The sequence below is a fragment of the Delphinus delphis genome, chromosome 13 (assembly GCF_949987515.2).
Source record: "Delphinus delphis chromosome 13, mDelDel1.2, whole genome shotgun sequence".
In the NCBI taxonomy this organism is placed as follows: Eukaryota; Metazoa; Chordata; class Mammalia; order Artiodactyla; family Delphinidae; genus Delphinus; species Delphinus delphis.
In genome coordinates, this window is record NC_082695.1 from 48,459,635 (window position 1) to 48,481,823 (window position 22,189).

The window sequence follows — 22,189 nt, forward strand, 5'->3', positions numbered from 1 at the left end:
CTGCGGTATCTGCGTCTGTAGCTAAAGCTGATGTCAGCACCACACAATTCTTAGTAAAGATTAATATTAATAACTAAATCCATCTTTAAAGGTTATGATCCGAAGAGTTATGGCATGAAATGAAGATGCATTGAGATTTTAGGAATATTTCTACTACAAATGAAAGTAAAATCATTTGTAAGGCTAACCCACAGCTATCTAGAAAACCTAGCTCTGCAGAAACCATGCTTTCCCAAAGTGCTAAGTAACTGAAGAACAACGTGTATTACTTGAGGCCACTGGGCTTGTGGTATTTACCATCTGAGTCATGTTAAACATCATAAATCTCTTTAGGAAGCACAGCCCAATTTGTCAAGCTATCATATTATCTAATTTCATAATAAACTTGTGACTGTGGCTAAATTTCCCCAATACATATAAAATTATTGTTTCAGAGTAACTAGTGGGTTTTAAACTGGCTAGATTAAAAAGACAGGACAAGGAATGGACAGATCATGAGAAATAAATTATAAAAATGAATGTATTTGGCATAAAACAAATAAGTCAGACTCTTTGTCTGCTAAGCCTAAAATAACTGGTTTTGAAAGAAATTGACAAAAATGCAGTCTTCATGGAGAACCCAGTAAACCATATGTTCCCTTGACTTTGGCACTAAAAAGTGTATTAACATATTATGATGAATTTCTCTCTCTGAATTCAAACCACCTACTCATATCCTGACATTGATCCACTTGAAATTAATAACATCCTAAGCCAAAGATTCACCTAAAATTAAAGAAAGAATCATTTCTATACAAATGTGGGAGAATTCTCAATGAAGCGAGAAAACCAAATAGTAAAGCAAAATGAGTAACAGAAAGACAAAAAATAAAATCAGAAATTGAGGCTGTTCCCAGTTCCCCCCCCCCCTTCAAAACCCCATAGATGTATCCAAAAGAAAGTTTCTTAGATTCAGATTCTCCATCCATAGAAAAGGGAAACCATGTGATCTACATGCTTCATAGTACTACTGAGAGACCAAGAGAATCATGCACTGTACATCACTACTCAGATATACGTTGACATATCATTACATAAGGAAAATACATACACTAAGGAAAAATTTTATACAGAAGTAACCTTACTCTCAATTTAAGAAAAAAAAAGATAAAAAGTCACTGTTTGAGGAAAACCATATGTCAGTTTTTTGAGAGATCATAAAAAGAGAAAAAGATGAAAAATATTTACAATAGAAAGAATAATAATCTATATATACAGTTATATAAGTTGAAACTATAGGAGAAAATTAAACTTTGATTCCTCATTAGCTGAGCTAACACTGCAGCATGGAAGAGTAGGTATTCCGAAATCACTCATTTGTAACTTCAAAATACCTTATAGCAGATTAATCTTCATAATTACTTTTCGGCATTAGCTCAAATTTAACTACTGTTACAATTAAATAGCAAATCTGAAATGTAGGTGGTAGAGAAAGGAATTCTTGCTGAATTGGGACCTCACCTTTGCCCCACTACATCTACGTTTTGTTGTCCCTAGGGTTCTGAAGCTTCCTAAAAATTGGAGATGTCACTCTCCTTCCCACTTATCTCTGGCATGTACTTAAAGTCCAAATAACTTAACAGAGCATATAAAATGCCCACAATCTAATTTAAACCCTCATGTCCAATCCCCTCTCCTTTTATTTCTTCTCAAGATTCTCAAGTTTCACTCACAGAGATGACTGTTTTTGATACTCAGGAAACTTTCATGTTTCAAAAGGCTCCATGTGTCTGGACTATCATCTGCTAGCTCTCATAATCTCCTTCATTTCTCATGGTCTGGCTCAAATAGTGCCCCCTCTGGGAAGCCCTCCTGGGTTTCCCAGCAGAATTAGAAGAACTCTCCTCTGGCTTTCACAACAATCTGATCACACCCTTATAATTTCATTTACCATACTAATTTCACTTGTCTTTAACAGAATGTGAGTTTCTAGAGGAAAGATGTTATGTTTCATCCCTCTGCAAAGAAAGAATAAAAACACCTGCTCAGTAGCAAGTGATTTTAAGTAAATCTAGTATCTGGTAAATCCTCAGTAAAGGTTCTCAATCCTTGTTTTGTAGCCTCTGTACCAAGCAAAATATCTTCCATATAATGATTATTTGCTAAATAAACTACTTTAGGACTACTTAGAGCTAATTTTCTCCTATTAACCATATCCCTTGCTGATACAGATACATGAGATATTTAAGGAACTCCCTGGAGCAGTTCAAACACATTGGAAAAATAAGAATTTTAAACTTTTGCCATTAAAAAGTTATCTTGCAAGACCTCAAGTTGGAAATAATACATATTTGAAGTCCAGCCACATTATTAAGTTAATGCTGAAAGAATACAGATTTGTAAAGCAATTATCTTGCTCACAAAATACCAACAGAATACAGGTCAAATATTCTTCCCTACAGAGCAAATAAATATTCCAGTGAAACTTTGGTACGCGGACCTCTCACCGTTGTGGCCTCTCCCGTTGCGGAGCACAGGCTCCGGATGCGCAGGCTCAGTGGCCATGGCTCACGGGCCCAGCCGCTCTGCGGCATGTGGGATCTTCCCGGACTGGGGCACGAACCTGTGTCCCCTGCATCGGCAGGCGGACTCTCAACCACTGCGCCACCAGGGAAGCCCTCCATTAAAACTTTTTAACTGTGTTTCTCAAATATTATATAATGTGCACAATGAACTAAAAATTTTAAATTAGAATAGTAAATATCTATTGTAGTTATCCATAAGTGATATTTTATGTATCTGTAAAACATTTTGATATATATATTTACTTTTCCTTAGTTTTTATGTTTATAAAGTTTCTATGTTTACAAAAATATAATGGAAATATATAATATTTCCCTATTTTTATCATTTAAAAATGTGATTATAACCATTCTGAGAGTCTGTTCTGGTATTATATAGGTATGATGGTTGGTTTGCAGTAGTGAGAATGTATTCAAGTCTCTCTGGATTGCTTTACTAATTTGTCCACCCCTCCGTGCACATGAATTTAAGGTCATGGTTCAATATCCACTTGTTAGCTATTTCCCAGATGGAAAAAACCTCTCTTCCTGTGGAATATGATTACTTACTAACACTGCCAGGCATTTTAGAGACCAAGTGAATGAATAGATGGTTCAGTGTACACCTGGTCACACCCTTCCAATGGTGAGTGTGCAAACAGCATATTTATGAATGATTGAAACTGATGAAAACATGCATTTTTGAAGATTATTGAGCCTTGTCTTTTTGTGGCATTATATTTGTAGCAAACTGTTGGATGTTGTGGTGTCCCTATTGTAAATGTTAAACATGGTAATTTAATTGATGGTGACTTCCAAATTGGAAAAGGATGTAACTGTAATCTCAGGAGATATTGAAAATAGCTGAACGATGAATACAAAATGGAATTATACTTTAGAAATACAACTGGAATTAGTAATCATATGTGGCTTAGTTTTTTGACTGGGGGCAGAATTGCTATAGCCATTGACACGTAATTGCTTCCTTCTTGCAAAGAAATAAAATTAAACCAAAGGGCCTGGTTAAGTTATTTTTATCTTATAGCATCCAATTTTTACTTTTAGGCTCTGGCAAATTTAAAAACAAAAAAGTAAACAGAAGGTAGAAAAAAGGAAGGAGAATTCATTTGACATAATGGGCACAAATCTATGGAAAATTGTGGGTTTCGAACCTCAAGCCCAGTCTCTTCAAAATGGGAGGAGCTGAGTTATGAATTCATTATCAAGGAATAGATCTGAGAATGTATTATTCTCATTCCTGTATTCAAATCCTAGACTAGTTGGCCATAGCAGTGCTTCTCAGAAACAGCATTACCCCTTCTAGGGGACATCTGGAAAATATATAGCAGGTGAAATAGGCATGAAGTGGGAGGACCAGCTTATGGAAAGCTCAGACATTCTCCAGGCAGTACCAATCAACTAAGAACTGTCCCTGTTCCCATGTGAATTTTAAAAAGTCATGCTGGATATTTTTGTAGGTGAAAGCCTGAATAGGGTTTCCTGAGCCTAAAGTTTAATTTCATTTTAGGTATAAAAACAAAGTTTTTGTGCCTGTTTTAAAATATATGTTGAATTGTCTCAGGAATACACTACCTTGTAAATCGAGGGACTATTGTGCTGTTTTGTTTGGAACTGTACCACTAGTTTTTCACCGTTTGTAAAGTTCATGTCACTGAATTCTGTGAGCCACAATACACCAGTATCAGAGGACAGTTGTAGCTGTGGCTTCTTCATTGATTTGAGGGACAGGCAGAAGCAGCTGATGACTTTATTGTATCTTCTAGTGATGTGGAATCCCCATATTTCCACACCAAAATACATGTTATTTGATTATATGTTACTTTTAAAATAAATAATGTATTATTTATATTAAAATCAAGACATTATCCTGACATATTTAAATTGTGAGCATAATTTATATTAACTATAAATTGCATTTCAGGATCTAAAAGTGGGGCATTCCGAGGTGTTTACTGTAAAACAGACATGCTATGTTTTGAAAGGTTTAGGAACCACTGGTTAAGAATCAAAGATTCTTAGAAGTTAAAAAAAGCTTTTAATAGGCATATGTTTAAAAAACAAGCAGAAACGCTTATTTTTATAGGAATAAGGTAGAAATTAAGAGCATGGACCTTATATATATCAAGAGCTTAAAAAGCCTTGCTGGTTTTTGACCCAGGTCTCATAATTTATTCTAAAAAAATAACTGGCAAGGTATCCTTTTCACAGGCAAATTATGGTAGGAAAAACAAAATCAACATTTAATAGTTTGGAAAATACTACATGATGGAGTATTAAGGGGCTTCTAAAAGTAATTGATAAACTTACATAGTGATACCATAAATATTCAGAACATTAAGCTAAATGGAAGGATACAATGTGATACTATTTTGCTTTTTAAAACAGGACGTTTTGCATAGATAGAGTAGTAGAAAGAATTATAAAACTGAATAGTGGAATTACTAGTCAATTATATTTCTTCTCTATACATTACTCTATTTCCTAAATTATCAAAAATAAGCCTGCATGTCTGAAAGTATTTTTTTTTAAATGTTACTATAAGCATGATTTTGAAAAGCACAAGGATTGGATCCAAGTGGGGATCCATCTTGAGCAGCTCTGCGCTAAGAGCTCTGAGCCTCAATGTCTCCACTTCATGAAAAGTGATGACAGTTACATAAAATAGGCTTGCAACCCACCTCAAACAGTGCTTCATCCATACACGTTCCTGCTGTTCTGTTGTTATTAATATTATTACTAATGAAGAAAATAAGGCCTATTACAGTTAGATGACTTGTGAAGTATATTCTATTTCAATTGTTTAAAATTACATGTGTTACAGAGGAATTACAATATATTCAACGAACTACTCTAGGTGGTACTTTGTTTCTCTTATATTTTTTCTCCTTTGGATGAGAGGGCCGTGCTGAAACACATGGCAGAACACTCAAAGATAAAGTTCTCTTTCTCCAAAATATTGTATATAAGATAGACAAATGCTAGAAGTAGAATGAAAGCCAAGGATGACTGAGAGTAGGGGTATGGAAGTGTGGGCTGAAAGGCCACAGAAATAGGTTTCAAACCCTATCCCAGTTACTATCACAATGTTTACATTTAAGCATAAAATCCTACTGAAAAATATTTCTTTCAATTATGCATTTGTGAAATTTTATAAACATGCAAATACAGAAGGAAACATGAAAGGAGAGCTGCCTGACTCAAAAACAGCTTGACCGTGGTGTTTTCGGTAGTCTTCAAATACATCCATGACAAAATGAAATGCCTGTATTAAAACTGCCATTGGGCTTATGTGGCTATATTTTCAACCTTGATACCTACCATTATGTTTCTTTTAATAACATGCCCACTCATTAGCAACCTAACAGAACAAAGGAAAAATCAGGAAGAGGTACAGGTCACAGTGAATTCACCAGTACTATAGAAAACAGAGTAGCAGGAACCGTGGGCTTACTAAATATTTTTTGGTCTTGGGCCGATGGTTTTCTGTTGGTTTACTAATAGCGATTTTCTTCTTTAACTCAGCGATGCATCAGTTTTCAGTATTTTTTCCCCTGCTTTCTCACCTTTTATTATGTCACAAGCAACTAACATGCCAGTTCCCCTATGGTGTTCTTTGCAGTAGAGTCAAAGGTGTCACATCACAGCCTACCATTGATTTTCCATCTGTCCCAGTCACCGCAAAAACTGTCACCCAGCACACTTGTGCTGCATTGTTCTTCATGAGGGCTGGATCTGCCGAGGAAGCCCTTGACCATTGGTTTTACGTGATCCCTTCTATAAAACTAAAAGCTAATTTAACTGAAAGAACTTAAATAGAGAAAAGAAGCCAAAGGAACCCTCACATTAATCAGGAATTTCAACAAGCCTTGGAATAGAATATACGTCATTCCTCAAAAAGAGCAAGTACAAAGTGATGGGGGATAAATGACCAGCAAGTGGATGTTTCTAATCTTTCTCACTTTCTGCTTCTGTCTCTCTGGTGAGATGAACTTAGCCAAAATCATTGAGATAGATTGGTTTTTAAGTAAATAGTAGTGAAATAATATCTAAATAACAAAGATAAAGACAATTTGAGCTATGTCATAGCAATATAATTGTGAAGTCTGACTCTGCCCATCTTTTTGAATTGCCAAAATGAAAAAGGATTTTCTGGGTAACATAAAAATCCCAGATTTTCATGTATAAAGAAAAGAAATGCTGGGACTTCCCTGGTGGTACAGTGGTTGAGAATCCACCTTCAAATGCAGGGGACACGGGTTCAAGTCCTGGTCCTGGAAGATCCCACATGCCGTGGAGCAACTCAACCCATGCACCACAACTAATGAGCCTGCACTCTAGAGCCCGTGAGCCACAACTACTGAAGCCCGTGAGCCACAACTACGGAAGCTCGTATACCTAGATCCCATGCTCCCCAATAATGAGAAGCCCGTGCACCGCAACAAAGAGTAGCCCCTGTTCTCTGCAACTAGAGAAAGCCCACGAGCAGCAACAAAGACCCAAAGCAGCCAAAAATAAATAAATAAATACATGTATTAAAAAAAGAAAAGAAAAGAGATGCTGAGTATATTCTATAGTTCATTGGGGATTGACCTCAGCCCTGAGTCATCTGATTCCTAATGAGGCAGTAGGCTCCTGCCCTTGCCTACTTGCTTCAGGGCTGAGGCTGCCTCCTCTAGACCCTGGGGCAAGGTGGACATATGAAATAAAGTATTTAACACATCCATAGTACCTTTCATGTTCATAGCTTTATAAAGCCCAATTAATTTATCAAGTTTCATAAACTCTGAAGGACACATATAATTACAGCCCTACATATGGCTAACCAGGGGGAGCAAGTAGTCATGTGTGCAGCTGAACAGAATTTAGATTTTAACTGTCTCATTTCTGAACCTTCATGCACCAACAGAAAGGCAGGGACACAATGAAGAATCTTTGAGTCACTGAAAAATTCTAAGAATTGTGAGTTGGGTTAAGAATGTGCCTAGAAAAGGATGATACCATTGCCAACACCAAAAAGGACTCTGGTTGTCTCTACTTAGGCAAAGAGTGTTTAGATCCAGTTAGGGGAGTTCCTGCTCCCACATCTCCATGCTTTGATGAAAGTGTAAAATCCAATTGGTAGAAGCCTTTGTGCTGCGTGCCAAGTGAAGTCTATATAATTCACAGTAAGAAGAAATAACTATACATTTGTATCCTCCATTTTACAGATTAGGTCAACAGTGGTTAAGTGATTAGACCAAATATTGTGGACGACCAGCTTTGGGGAACTTGTAGAAGGAGACAGTAGGCAGTACATAACATGAATCAGTCATTTAATTTTCATGACAACTGCACATATGATTGACTCTATGATTCAGGGATATTCTAGAGTGTAGATTGGATGAGCTATGTAGCGAACTGACAACCAGGAGATTCCTTTCAATCCCAGAATTCTACTGTTCTGATCTCTAGAATAATGATCTTTTCTCAAGTGGACTTAGTCTGAATTCAAAACTCCTAAATCTGAGATAGTACTATTAATGCTTCTTTATAGTCTTACTGATACCAATGCAATGACAGAAAAGCTAGAACATCAATTAAAATAACTTTTTCTAGGCTGAATTTTCTTGATGCTTACCACATGCCAGGCAAATTGCTAAGTACCTAACATAAATCTATCATTCAGGGTTCTCACACACCCCGATAAGATTAGTACTGTTATTATTGTTATTTTACATATGAGAACACTAGGCACAGAGAATTGGAATAATTTCCTGAAGGTCACACAGTTAGTAAGGGTAGAGCTGAGAATCAAAATCAGTTGTATTTAACTCCAGAATATGCAGTCTTAATCACTATGCTAAATATGGTATTATATATTGGTCTGTAACTTCTTTTAAGCAAGATAAATTTTAGAGATATAATAATGACAAAAGTCTCGGGCTTCCCTGGTGGCACAGTGGTTAAGAACCCTCCTGCCAATGCAGGGGACACAGGTTCAATCCCTGGTCCGGGAAGATCCCACATGCCGTGGAGCAACTAAGCCCATGCCACAATTCTGAAGCCCAGGCACCTAGAGCCCATGCTCCGCAACAAGAGAAGCCACCGCAATGAGAAGTCCACACACCGCAAGAGTACATGTACATCACATGGATATACAGCCTTAGAAAAGAGATGTAGAAAGATGATACTTAATGGTTATACAGTAAATGATTTGTTAATGTGAAGGTAAGCCCAGGACATAGATGTTCCTTCTTTTATACCCCCATTTTATGGCTTTCTGGTCTTCAAGATTATGTTGTGTTTTCCCCATACCTAGCATAATCTATTGATATTTGGCAATGGACCAGAGGAAATTAAAGAGAGGTTCATTTTCATTCAAAAAGACCATAATCAGGTCACTATTATAAACAATCAGGTAAACTTACAAAACTACTGTAAATGATCATTTAGAGCCTCTTATTTAAATAAGTCATTAGCCTTCACATTGGATACTAAACAGAATTTTAACTCATTAATTTTACAATTGTCCATTTTTCATCACAGGAAATTTTTGTCATTGAATCTCTACTGATCTCATGGACACGCCTTTTTCAAGTTTAAATTCATATCACAAAGACAGAAAAACGATATCTCTGTGGACTTTAAATCCATTCCAGAGATTCTGCTCTTCTTCATAAATCAGATTAACTTAACCATATTTGCTATAGCTGGTGGTCACCAGACCCCAAGACTCCTCAGTACCTGTTGTCTATCCAGACGCATCCTCTTGGCGGCATTTCTACTCTCACTCTCACAGGCTGAAGCCAAGATACTCTCTGCAACTGCTGAAGTAAGGTGGGAAGGAATAGGTCGAGACTAAAAAAAAAGAGAGAAAAAAACATGAAAAAATTATTAACAGTATCATTAACAGTCCAATGCTATACTCAGATCTCATAGGATGTGCAGGAGTATCCATGTATTTCAACTCAACTGATTTCAATAGAAAGAGGAAATGGAAATTGCAAAGATGAATAATGAAAGCTAGTTAGAGGTTAAAGCTAGAGTTGCTACAGATCCATCATCCATTCCCACAGCTCCTTTGTCACAAGTGTTTAGTCTAGGCCATTAAGCTGGAGTTTGAACAGGCAGTGGTAAAATTGCTGACTGGGTTTTGCAAGTAAAACAAGTCCTTTAATTCTCTTATAACATATGACAATGCACAACAAAACAAAACAAAAACAAGTGACAGGGCCGAAACAGTTGGAAAAACTGACAGACACTCAGACCATGTCAAACAATCTTAATATGAAATATTATGACTATTTACAGTCTGAGTTGTGACACAATTGATGTGATTAAAATTCTTATAAAAAACACCTTACTTTAGCTTAAAAACAAACTAAAACTTCAGTCCTAGAACAATTTTGCTATAACAAAAATTCAGTGTTCTAGATGTGAGATGTGCATGTGTGCCTACATGCTTTGTTTTATTTATAAAATATGTGTCAATATTATCAGTGTAAGAGGTACATGTTGGATATCCATCTTCTGTGTAGCCCATGTAGAAACTCATTAACCCCCTGACTAAGCTCCTAATTAACTACAAATTGTTTGTGATTCTCCATATCATTTGTGATAATCAGAAAAGTTTTCCATTCTTTCCCATAATTACATGAAAAATTATCTAACTGAAAGATGAAGTACTTAATGATACCAGACAGTTTTTTAAAAGATGATGAGAAGCAAATGATAGATAAGTAACGTAAAAATTAAACGAGATGAGATAGCAAAATATGAAATGACAAAATAAGCATCTTTTAGCAACCTAGCCTATTATAATGGTATGCCAGCTTAGGGTTTTCAAAGCCTGAGTCCAAAATATGTATGGCTGCCATACATATTTTTTAGAGGCCTCCCAACTATTAGCGATCTTTTAATTAATGTTTGTGAATGAATGTGAGCATGCCTTTATTGTACTTGATTCATTTTGCTAACTCTGGCATGTATGATGTGCTTAGCACACTGAACCATAGCATTTCTATCTCAAACAGTATTCTAGAACAACTAAATTCAGACCACAGTGTTTTAATAGCTACTCTTCAGCAGAATTTGTTCAGTGCAGAAAGAGACCCAGCTTTGACTTTATTTGAACTAGGAAGCAATTTCTGCTGCTGCCTCACCTGACTCCCCCATGTTTCCACCTCCAAAGTAGCCTCTGTAGGCAAAAGGTAGGAAGGGCATAGGGTGCAGTCTCCACCTGCTAACCCTGTGAGATGATGGAAATGATAGGTAGACAACTTTGACAATAAAGCATTAGGATATTTGGAATGTCGTTTTTGCAAAAGGAAGAAAAGAAAGAGGCCCCCTGAGGTAGCAGGAAGAATAGCTTTGAGAAGGAAATTACAAAGTCAGGACTGTGTGTTGGGAACAGAGAGGGTCAAATGAAGTAAACATTAAAAAATATTTAAATTGTCATAAAGGTGTATATATCATTTCAAAACGCATATTGCTTCATTTCATTCTGTACTTCATTGAATATGGATAAGGTAGTCTAGCTCAGAACTGAAACTATACTAAGCTACAAAAATCAGTGTTTCATTAAAAGATGGCCATAACATGGCTCAAAATTATACTCTAAACCCCATGGGAATTGGCTACACAATGTTGTTCATCTCAACTGAATTATGTTTTGAGGCAACAGTGTTACAGGAAAAATGGGAATAAGAACATTCCATTATAAAAAAATCATTTATTTCATTGTAGCTAGCATTGTTCAAATAGAAGTGAGAGTTCACACCTTTATAAACTACATCTTTAGACACTTCATCTAGTTCTAGGGATTGAATTAACAGAAGCTAACTAAAATATCAGCAGTCTCTATTTTCCTGATCCAATCATTGCCAGGCACATGAAATTCAGAGACCTGTTTCTGTTCTTCATTCCTTTTATTTTTTCTCGTTACCTGGTACCTCTATTCAAAATTAGGAATATGTAAGGCTATGGAGCTTCCTTAAGCTGACTAAATTGTAGTAATAAACACATACATTCCTTAAACACCTAATAGTTTGTTGAACAGAGAGAATACAAGGTAAAATACCTCTTTAATTAAAATGATTTGGTAGCATTTCCTTTCAAATTCTTTTTAATATTTAAAAACAAAATGGGAAATGACTTTTACTAGAACAGTATAAGTTACTGTGTGTAATAATTTATATACTTTCCTTTTTGGAGAAAATGACACAGTTGGGTTTTTACCAAGTATATTTAATTGGTCTTCTCAGAAAATAGAATAATTTCCCAGCTGAGTGGAACTAGATATTTTTTAAGGTCACTGGATAACCTCATTATTTCAAGATTTTGGGAAAAAAGTCAACTTCAAGATAAAGCAATCATGTACTCTTTCCTATTAAGTGAAAAAAATCAGTAGAAGCAAAGATATGTGATTAAACATGGCCAGAAGTTAAACAATATAATTTTGAAAATAGAGTTGTTCTGAGTTTACTATAGAATCATAATCCGATAACTGTAAATGGTCATATAAATCATTCAGTACAGTTTCTTCCTTAAAGTTTGAAGAAACTTTTTTGCCTAAGGACAAATTGAGCTAGAAATAGAAGCCAGGTTTCATGTCTCCCAATTCTCAACTCTTCCACTCTCCTAAATTCTGTGGTATACTTAGTACTTTTACAAAATTTATTATTAATAACATAAAATATTTTAGGAAAGATCCTTATATATAAAATGTTGGCTCAACCAAAAATAAGCAGACCAAAGTTATTCCTTTACATGTCTGTATTACAATTATACCCGACTCAAGCTCATTGGAGAGAAGGGCAGAACGAATGAATAAAATCTATATTACAGTTTAATAGGTACATATGTGTTTTTCAAGGAATTTACAATATCCTAAATACATGATAAAATACGTACCTCCAAGGAGAAAACCAGTACTATTCATTCTAAATTAATCTTAAGATAAATATTAATAATACCTAACTCATATTGAGTGCTTAGATGTGGAAGCATTAATACAAAAATCTGTGATTCATTATCTAATTTCTTCCAAACAACCCTTGAGAAAAAGTACTTTTATCACCCATTTTAAAGAAACCCAAATTAAAGTCCTATATAACTTGCCCAAGATCACACAGCTATGATGTGGAAACACCTGAATTCATCTTTAAGTCTGATGATAAACTGGGACTAATAATCCCTAGTAAAGTTTATTGTCATTTTACAATGAAGGCCTCAGTGAGTTTAAAGAAAGCTGGAGCTCTTAAACACTACACATTCCTCCGGAGGAGTCCATGTACAGCTAACTCCATTATGCATTGAAATGAAGACTATATTAGGGTCTTCCTAAAATCCTTCTCTTAAAGTCATCAAAATCCTCCTAAAACAGCTTCCTATTAATTCTTTAAAACTCTTCTTCATTAATGGCATGATAAAATGGAACTTATCTAAATTCCATCACATGTTCTAAACTGATGCAATCTAAATTCACAAGATTTTCACGTTGGGGCAACCAGAAGTGCCAAGAAATTACGGTACATGACACATAATAAAGCTTAGTTTCATGCCCAGAACGAGAATCAGGAGCCAGGCAGAGAAGTTCTTTCTCTCCTGTGAGGCAATCCTGGTAAAAATCCCCTTGGTTCTAATACTGATGAGCCAGTAATAAATGCCGGTGCTCGTCAATACAGACAGAGCTCAATTATGCTGTGCCCGGTTATACGATACTAAATATGAAAGTCTTTGGCTTATTTTTCCTCCATGGTGTGGCTATTATCTATTTCACAACTCAAAAGTACTTAGACCAAGAGAGTGAGAAGGAAATTCATCAGTTTTGCTCCTTATAGAAGCAGTGTTATCATAGAGAAATTTAAAACTATTATTTATGAGTTCTCAGAACGATATTCATGGGGACTCCCCTTTCCTTCGTGACATTTACTGGTGGAAAGCTTATTCTAAAATCATCTCTTTAGTGTTTTCCTGTCAGTGTGTTAAGGGCTGTAGTCATGGGTTCCACCAGGGATAAATGCTGAAGATTCCTTGTTACACCAGTAAGAGTGGCCATAAAACACAAAAGCTTCCACTGTAATAACTTGAAATAATATTTCACCAAAATGCAAAGAGTTCAATAGATAATTTATGGAAAACAACACTGCTCCTTCCATTTGAATACAGCTCAGTAAATCTACTATTTAGTATCTATCTTAGATATTTAAAAATAATTATTCAAAGATGTATACAATCACATATTCTACATGATCTATACCTAGATTGAGATTTGTTACCTATTTCTTTCCTGGATATGAGATAATGCTAACTAGCCTTCACTAATTATCTCTTCATAATTAACTGTCATACTCAACTGGGACAAGCTGATCTTTCCCCAGCACTGTTCTTATTGTAATAATTATCTATGCCCAAATCAACGGTGGTCGTTTCATTAAACAGATGGCTAAACAGTCACATGGGGTTTTGGAGTTTAAAAAGTCACATTTTAATTGGGGACTTAAGATATGATTGCTGTTGGCACAGTGTAAATGTGTCTTTCCTTATATAGGCATGTAAAACCTACTACCACACCAACAAACTATTCCATTTTTTGGTCTTAAAACTAAACAGTGTTAGAGTCCTCAACTTCTGCTGTACGCTTAGGATGCTGTACGTTTTTTTTTTTTTTTTTTGCAATTATAAAAAGTAAAAAGAAATCAAGAATATAAGCTCTGTTCATGGGTTACTGTGGCGATGCTCTCGACTCCAGTGTTCAAGCACAGCTTAATCAAGTATTAGACAAGCCAGATTGGGAGCAACGGTGACATCAACCTGAGATTTTAAGTAGAATGAGCTCTTTTAAAATAATTAAAGCAAATAATTCGGTAGTCAGAATTTAGGTAGAGTTTTAAGTTAAGATGATTTCTGCTAAACTTGTTACTTTATAAAATACATAATTTGAAAATTCTGCAGCTTGGATGATATCCTGTCACCCCAAAATGGTGTACCCATGCCTGAACACATAACTGTTACAGTGTAAAAAGATGCAGCTCCCAAGGGATCCCTTCTTCTGACCAGGTAGCTTCATTTGCCAACATCAGTGGACTAAAGTAACAGTTTAGCAACTAAGTCAGACAGACCTGGATATTATTATGCAATCAGTTCCTTGCAATTTGCCTGACTACTTTTGCTATATAATCTCTCTGAGCCTCACTCATTCTGCCGAGTATCATTATTTATATTTTTATAAATGGCAAAACTGAGGTTCAGTCAATAAGCTATGAATAGGAAAAATAATCTCTATATCAGGGGGCAGTTGTTAGAATTCCATGAAGTAAGGTACATAAAGTCACTGATATCTTTACTAGTTTATCCAACAAATATACTTAATGGGCACTTTCTGTATGTCAGGAACTGTGCCAAGTCCAAAAATACGGAGATAAACAAAATCAATACTGTCTCTGTTATCATAGCGTTTACTTTGCAAGTTAGTACAATGCCTAGTACATAGGGTATAATATACACGGAACAAAGAGTGTTTATTATAGACTCACAACCTTTTGTCAGCAATTCTAAGATCCTAATATTGTATGAGCTGAAATATTTCAAAAACTTAGGGTAAACTCAGTTGGCAGAAGAAACTGATATGAGAATATTTAGAAACTTTCTTTTTTCTGCTTTCTGTGAATATTCCTAGGTTTTGTGGCAGGAAGACTAATATATTTGTGCATGGGATGTTTTTCCAGACCCCAATGTGAGTGTTATGCAGGAAACAGAGTATGTACTTTATCAGGTCCTCCAAATCAGAAAAGTTCTGAATTCTGGACCATTGATGATCCAAGATCTTAGATAAGCATGGTGGATGCAGACTAAAATAGCAGCTCAACTGCCTTGACCCCATCCTAAAAGGTTTGGGTGGATGTGATAAGCAAAGTCCCTTACTGACCTAACTGGCCACGTGACTTAGTCCTGGCCAATCACGGGAGCCCATCCCTTTGTTCCCAGTGACTGATCCAAGAAATGGACATATGATCCAAATAGGGCCAATCCAAGTCCTTTCATGGAAATGGGGACCTGGAGCTGGAAGATTGCTCTTGGATTGGGAGTTTTAAGAAAAGAAGTTTAGAGCTGCTGATGGCAACACTTCCCAACAGGTAGCAAGACTGAGAGTTAAACCAATACACAGAGAAGCATTGGGAGAGTGGCAAATCCCTGACATTTGAGCCCAGCTATGTGAGAATCCTTGGACTTTCCAGTTTTCCTGAGAAAAATACCTTGACTAATTTAAAAGGAGTTTAAAAACAAAGATGATAATTAACCCCTATCTAGGCTGTGATTATAAGTATTTCATTATGAATTAATAGTCTATGCTTTGGCCTTAATTTTAGAACATTATTGACCTTTAATAATGATCTTTCACAAACACATGGGGAATTGTTAAGTTTTATAGTTGATGTTAAAGCCCAATTTAGCTCATGTCATCTGACATATACATCTGATCAAGATGAGATAAACTAAATTTTCAACTAAAATGACATGTTTTCATTTTAACTGACAACTTATTCAAGTCTCCACTAGGAAACATCTTTTAATTCTGAAAATAAGTGATTACATTTACTTATGATTACTTTGGACCATGACATCTTTTCTTTTAATAGCTTACTTATGAAACGTAAAACTATATACAAATTCTATTCATACAATTAATATTCACACTAATTACCAAATAGATAAAAATATTTTAAAAATAGTGTTCCAAGAGAGTTAAAATTAAACGTTATATGACGCCTTCTTTGGGAAAAAAAACTCCCTAAGATTTAAAATACATTAGGCTAGATTTTCAGTTATCAGTAGCTTTTAAAATTGAAATGCCAATTGCAGGATACTGTGAAAGAGCACACAATAAACACTAGCTTATCTCCCCACTAATTTTACTACAAAGTAACACATTAGTATGAATGTCCACTCATTCACTCATCCTTCATTCAACAATTTTAATTCCATTGAATTGAACACGGACTGAGCAGATTTCACGAGCAACTAATTGTACTGTATAAGACATAGTGGATGATACAGAAATGAACAAGTTAAGAAGCAGAGTAGTCAAGGAACGTAACTTCTTATTAGGTAGCTAAGGCCCATAAATAAATAACAGTAATATAAGACAGGATAAAATAAAACTACAGAAGTACCACAAAGTACAATTTGCACATGGAAGAAAGAGAGATTTAAGGCTGCTGTTAGCTAGAAGTGATGATTAAATAGATAAAGGCGTATTGGATTTAGTCCTCCAAGGAGTTCAACAGATTGAGACAGCAAGGGTTTCCCAGTAAAGGGAGAAGTGGAATGCAATTTCAGATTCGACTGCATTTTATCCTGTTCCTCAGAGACCAGGTACCATGCTATGCAGAAGTTTTTATATTTGTTATTTCAAGTGTTGTTGGTTTTCATGTAGAAGTGCTATTTGTTTCCATTATTCCCATGAGGAAGCTGAACTACAAGAGATACAAGGTCCACAAGTAACAGCTGATAAAACATGGCTAAGAACCAAGATCCACTGATTAAAATCAGGGAGCTTTTCTTCAGATTTGCTCACCAATGCTGCTAATTTTCCAGTGTCTCCTTCTGGGTTGTTTCCTTTTTCTTAGAGTACATTTTAGTTCTTCCCAGAAACAGCTTGTCAGTGGTAATTTCAGTAGTTGTCTGAAGTATTTTTCTTCCTCACTCTGGAGGTAGAGTTTAGCTAGGCATTGATTTGTAGACTAAAAGTAGTTTCTCTAAAAAATTTTGAAGACTTTTTTCTCAGTATTTTGAAGATTGTCTTCCGACATCTATTTTGAGGACAAGGATTATGTTCAGTCTACTTTCCTGTTTTAGATAATTTCTTGTTTCTTCCTGGCGACATTTAAGAATTTCTTGGGTCTGCTGCAGTTTTGCCTTGATGTACATAGGTGTGACTTTGTTTTTATTTGTGCTGCTCCGGGATGGTCTGTTTCTCTGTTCTTAGTATTCATGGTCTAGTCAATTCTGAAAAATTCTTCCTCCTTTTTTGCTTGAATATTGTCCTCATTCTCTCTAATTCCTCCTTTGGAATGCCTATTAGATCTATATCACTCTAGTCCCCAAGTTAACTTCTTTATCAAATTCCACTTCTCTTTTTTCTGTCTGTGAGTAATTTCCACAGTTCCAATGTATCAATTTTCTCTTTGGTTGAATCATCTTATCTGCTATTTAACCGATCTAGTAAGGTTTTAGTTTCAATGTTTATAATGCCTGTCATTTCATTTTTTGAAGTTGTAATTTGATGCTTCCAATTCCCCTTTAATGGAAGAGTAGTCATTTCCAGGGTCCCAGCTTTTTATACAGTTCTCAGTTCATGTTCCTGCCTAGTCGCAAACCCAAATCCCCATCTCCTGAACTTGAATTGGCATTCAAATCCCAGCCCTGATCTGTTTGGGCTTAAATTCACTTTTTCTATCTTCCTACTCTGTTACCCTATCAAATTAAGGGCTTACAACTCTGGCTATGAGTTTGCTATTAATTTCAAGGCTTGGGAATTTCCTTTTCTTTCTTTTGAGCTTATATAGGCATTTAAAAATTGTTATATTTTACTCAGGGTTTGTATGTATTTGTAGAGGGAAGGTGAGTGGGGTGTGTGAGGGGGTATTCCATGAGACTCAGGTCAACATTTTGCTTAAACTAAAAGATCCACTGATGAGTAACTCTGAAAGCACTGATGGTTGTATTCTTTACACTTTAGTTACTCTTCAATTTTAGTAAATAAAATAATTTAGTAAATAAAGAGAGAATAGTACCCATGAACCCTGAGTCAGGAAAAATCAGTGAACCAAGAGAGCACACACTGAGAGAAAGAGTAGCAGTTCCCTGTGATAACTGAGACATTAAAGGAAATAATTGAGCATATTAGAAGAAAGGGTAGAAAGGGGCCAGATTATATGCTAAACATTTTATTTACATTATCACATGTAATACCTCGAGAGCCCTCTCCTTTAGAAAAATGGAGACTCAGAAACATCACATAAAATTGTACAGGAATTGAACCTAGGTGTCTCAGTTTCAAAAGGGCATACTGTAACACACTATAGTAAGAAATTTAGAATTTGTCCTGAGATGACAAAAGTTTGACAGTATCAAAGCCAGAATTGAGGAAGACTACTCCAGGAGCAAAGGCAGATTTATAATAAAGCCAATGAAGTCCAGGCACCGGGGTTCTTCAACTGGATGGGACTACTGGGGTTACTGGATGTTGTAAGTATTCTAGTATTTCTTCTTTTTCTGAAGAAAAAGATTTGAATCTTCAAGATTTCTCTTTTTTAAAAAAAATATTATGTGTGGCTTTTTTCTAACTGCAGATATTCATCCTTCTACCTAACTTTGTGCTCATAATTTTATATTACTTTTCTTTTGAAAAAAAGGTCCCAAATTTCATAATTTTCAGGTGCAAATCCTAGTTCTTTCTCTGCTTATGAATTAGAGGGTAGTATAAGATGGAAGTACGTAGTGGAGTTAGAAGGATTATGCAAGGGTATAGGTATGAGATTTGAAAGGTTAGAACTAAAATGATACCTGATAAAGTTCAAACTTATGGGACTGATTTGGGAAAGACAGCAAAGGAAAAATAAACAGAATTTAGCCAGCGGTAGAATGCAAGTCAGGAGTATAAGGAGAGTCAAATCTCTTTCCAAGTTTATGAACACTGGTGTACATGACAACAGTGGTGCGATTGCTGGAAATAGATAAGTCAAGAGGAATTTACTGTTGATTTGGTAGATGAGGTGGAAGATCAGTGGAGAGAATGGGTTATTATAGAGAATGCAGAGAAGTCAGTGAGGATATAACAACACATTTGCCTAGCATCTGACTAGAATGTGGAATGAAATACCAAGGCTTTGTATATGACTGGGATCTACTTTGAGAGTAGAGTACTGTATACAGGAGTAGACCTCTGCAGCTGTGGAGAGGGTAATATGCGGTACATGGCCAAGCAAAGAATCTTAAGAAAAGCCCCAAATGAAGAAAAAGGTACATGAATAGAAATAGAAAATAGAATCTTAAGAAAATGGGGGTGATTTATAGTTGAGGATGCAATTTTTGGATTTGGTGCAAAGGTAGTCATGTGATCTTCATAAGAACGAATTCAATATAGTGGTAAGAACCAGAGTCTGAATTTAAGGGATTCGGTGGGAGTTGGTGGTAACAGGTGTAATCTGTGAGTATAAAATATTTCAGTAAACATGGCAAAGAAAGATGGATGCATTGAGTCCTCAAAGAAAGATTACAGAAGTTATGAGGTTAATTTTTTTTTGAATTTGGACACTTTTTATAAGGCAGAAGAGAAGAAAAGGGAAAACTCGGTGAAAAGGGAAAACTGAAAATATGACCATTGGGATGGTCGAAGAAGCCATGTTCTGAAGGAGGTGAAAGGACAGGGGAGCAGAAGTGAAGCGTTATCCAGAGCTATAAGACCAGGACACTTCCTCTGTAAAGGCAGCAGGGGATACTTGAAAAACTGTAGGTGATTGTGAAAAATTTTAATATAGCTTGTGCAGGCTCTTTGAGTGAAAGTAAAGACTAAGAAATATCTATGCTAATAATGGCTAGAGTGATACAGACCACTGAAACTGAGAAAGCTAAAGAACTGTGAGTGCAGATTAGCTATCAAAATTATTAAGAAAGGTATTATAGGATGTAATTAAAAAGAAATACTATGAATAAAGAACTTAGAGGATGGTATGAACGTATCCTGGGGGATGGTAGATGACATTTATAAAAGAGAGGGCAAAAATTGGTACAAATAGCAGGTGGGGAATTCAAACTAATTAGCATCAATTAAGTTAACTGGTCACAAAGAGAGAAACCTGTACAGTTGTGCTCACGATGCATGAAGAATATTGTGAATAATAATGGTTGCACAGGTATAAAGTTTTAAACCAAGATCTTGTATGAAGGGCTCAGTATATTTCCGATCAAATTTTTAGTTTAAAGAAGCACTTTAATTCATTTTTTATAATAGCTCTATTTGCTAAAGAATGAATAGTGTCACTGTAGCTTTTGCAATGCCTATGATATCTATGAAAGCTGTGAATTGAAGACGAATTCTGATCTCTCTACTTTAGTCTGCATCAGACAAGTAGAGGCAAAGGATGTTAAGTAGTCAAATTCCCTCAAAAATGTACCATTTCCTAAACATTAACCATTTATTTTCTAATGAAAGAACTGTGAAATACGAAGGTCAGATATCAAAATTACTGAGGAGGGTATTATAGGATGTAATTAAAAAGAAATACTATGAATAAAGATCTTAGGGGCTTCCCTGGTGGCGCAGCGGTTGAGAGTCCGCCTGCTGATGCAGGGGACACGGGTTCGTGCCCCGGTCCGGGAAGATCCCACATGCCGCGGAGCGGCTGTGCCCGTGAGCCATGGCCGCTGAGCCTGCGTGTCTGGAGCCTGTGCTCCGCAACGGGAGAGGCCCCAACAGTGAGAGGCCCGCGTACCGCAAAAAAAAAAAAAAAAAAAAACTTAGAAGGTGGTATGAAAGTATGGTGTTTCCGTAATTAGATTATTTACACATTTGTTTTTAAATTTATATCTCATTTCCCCCCAAATAGATATCAGAGCTACCAAGGAAATATGTAAGCTAAAACAAATTAAAAAACCGGATAATTGGGACCTTAGAAAGTTTTTTGGCTCTGAACTGCCTGACAGCCACAAAAATGAACGTAGTAAGTTAATGATGAGAAAACATAAAAGCACTCTATTTCTGAAGAAGAAACACATTTTTTTTCATTACATGCAAAAAGAGGGTTCCGAAATGAGATCATTTATAGTGGACATTAAGAAGCCTAGTGGACAATGTCCCTGGCAAATTTTACAAAAAATAGCATGCGGGGGCTTCCCTGGTGGCGCAGTGGTTGAGAGTTTGCCTGCCAATGCAGGGTACACGGGTTCGTGCCCCGGTCTGGGAAGATCCCACATGCCGTGCGGCTGGGCCCGTGAGCCATGGCCGCTGAGCCTGCGCGTCCGGAGCCTGTGTTCCGCCACGGGAGAGGCCACAACAGTGAGAGGCCCGCATACCGCAAAAAAAAAAAAAAAAAAAAAAAAAAAAAGGCATGAGATTTAATTCTTCAAACAAATATAGTCAAATAAATAATATTAAAAAGCAAATTAATAGGTAATTTTACAAGTGGCTGAGTTTATTGAATTCAAATATCTAGGCCACTTGATCTAACTTGATATAGTGTCAAGATATGAGATACAGGAGGAAGGATGGACAGAAAGTCTCTTAGACTATCTCCCCCAAATATTTTCATTTGAGTTCTATAAAAATACATCTAAATATATGCAGCATGGTGAAAGAATCTCTAAACAATGCAAACTCAGAAAATAAAAAGAGAATCATATCACATAACACAAATAATACTTAGGTATGGGGTAACCTCACCTTGTTTATAAAGCTTTCTTTTTATGGCTTTATCTATTATAGGTGTTCTTGAATTTAAGATCAGGACACCTTGGAGAAATACATTTCTTTTCTGAAACAATCAACAAATATTCTTCAGAAAATTAGCTGAAGTAATTTGAGAGTCAAACCTGCATAATAGAATCAATAATGATTTGATATATTTGTCTAAGGATTAATATAAGGG

General features: G+C 35.9%; 1 protein-coding gene across 6 annotated transcripts in view; it reads right to left on the minus strand.

Moving 5' to 3' along the window:
• Window positions 1–22,189, minus strand: part of NOL4 (nucleolar protein 4) — a 403,038-nt gene that overhangs the window by 92,479 nt on the left and 288,370 nt on the right. For all 6 annotated transcript variants that reach the window (XM_060028862.1, XM_060028859.1, XM_060028860.1 and 3 more), the window contains one exon: window positions 9,285–9,398. In XM_060028862.1, coding sequence (XP_059884845.1) covers window positions 9,285–9,398 — 114 coding nt within the window. The remainder of the gene's footprint in view (window positions 1–9,284; window positions 9,399–22,189) is intronic.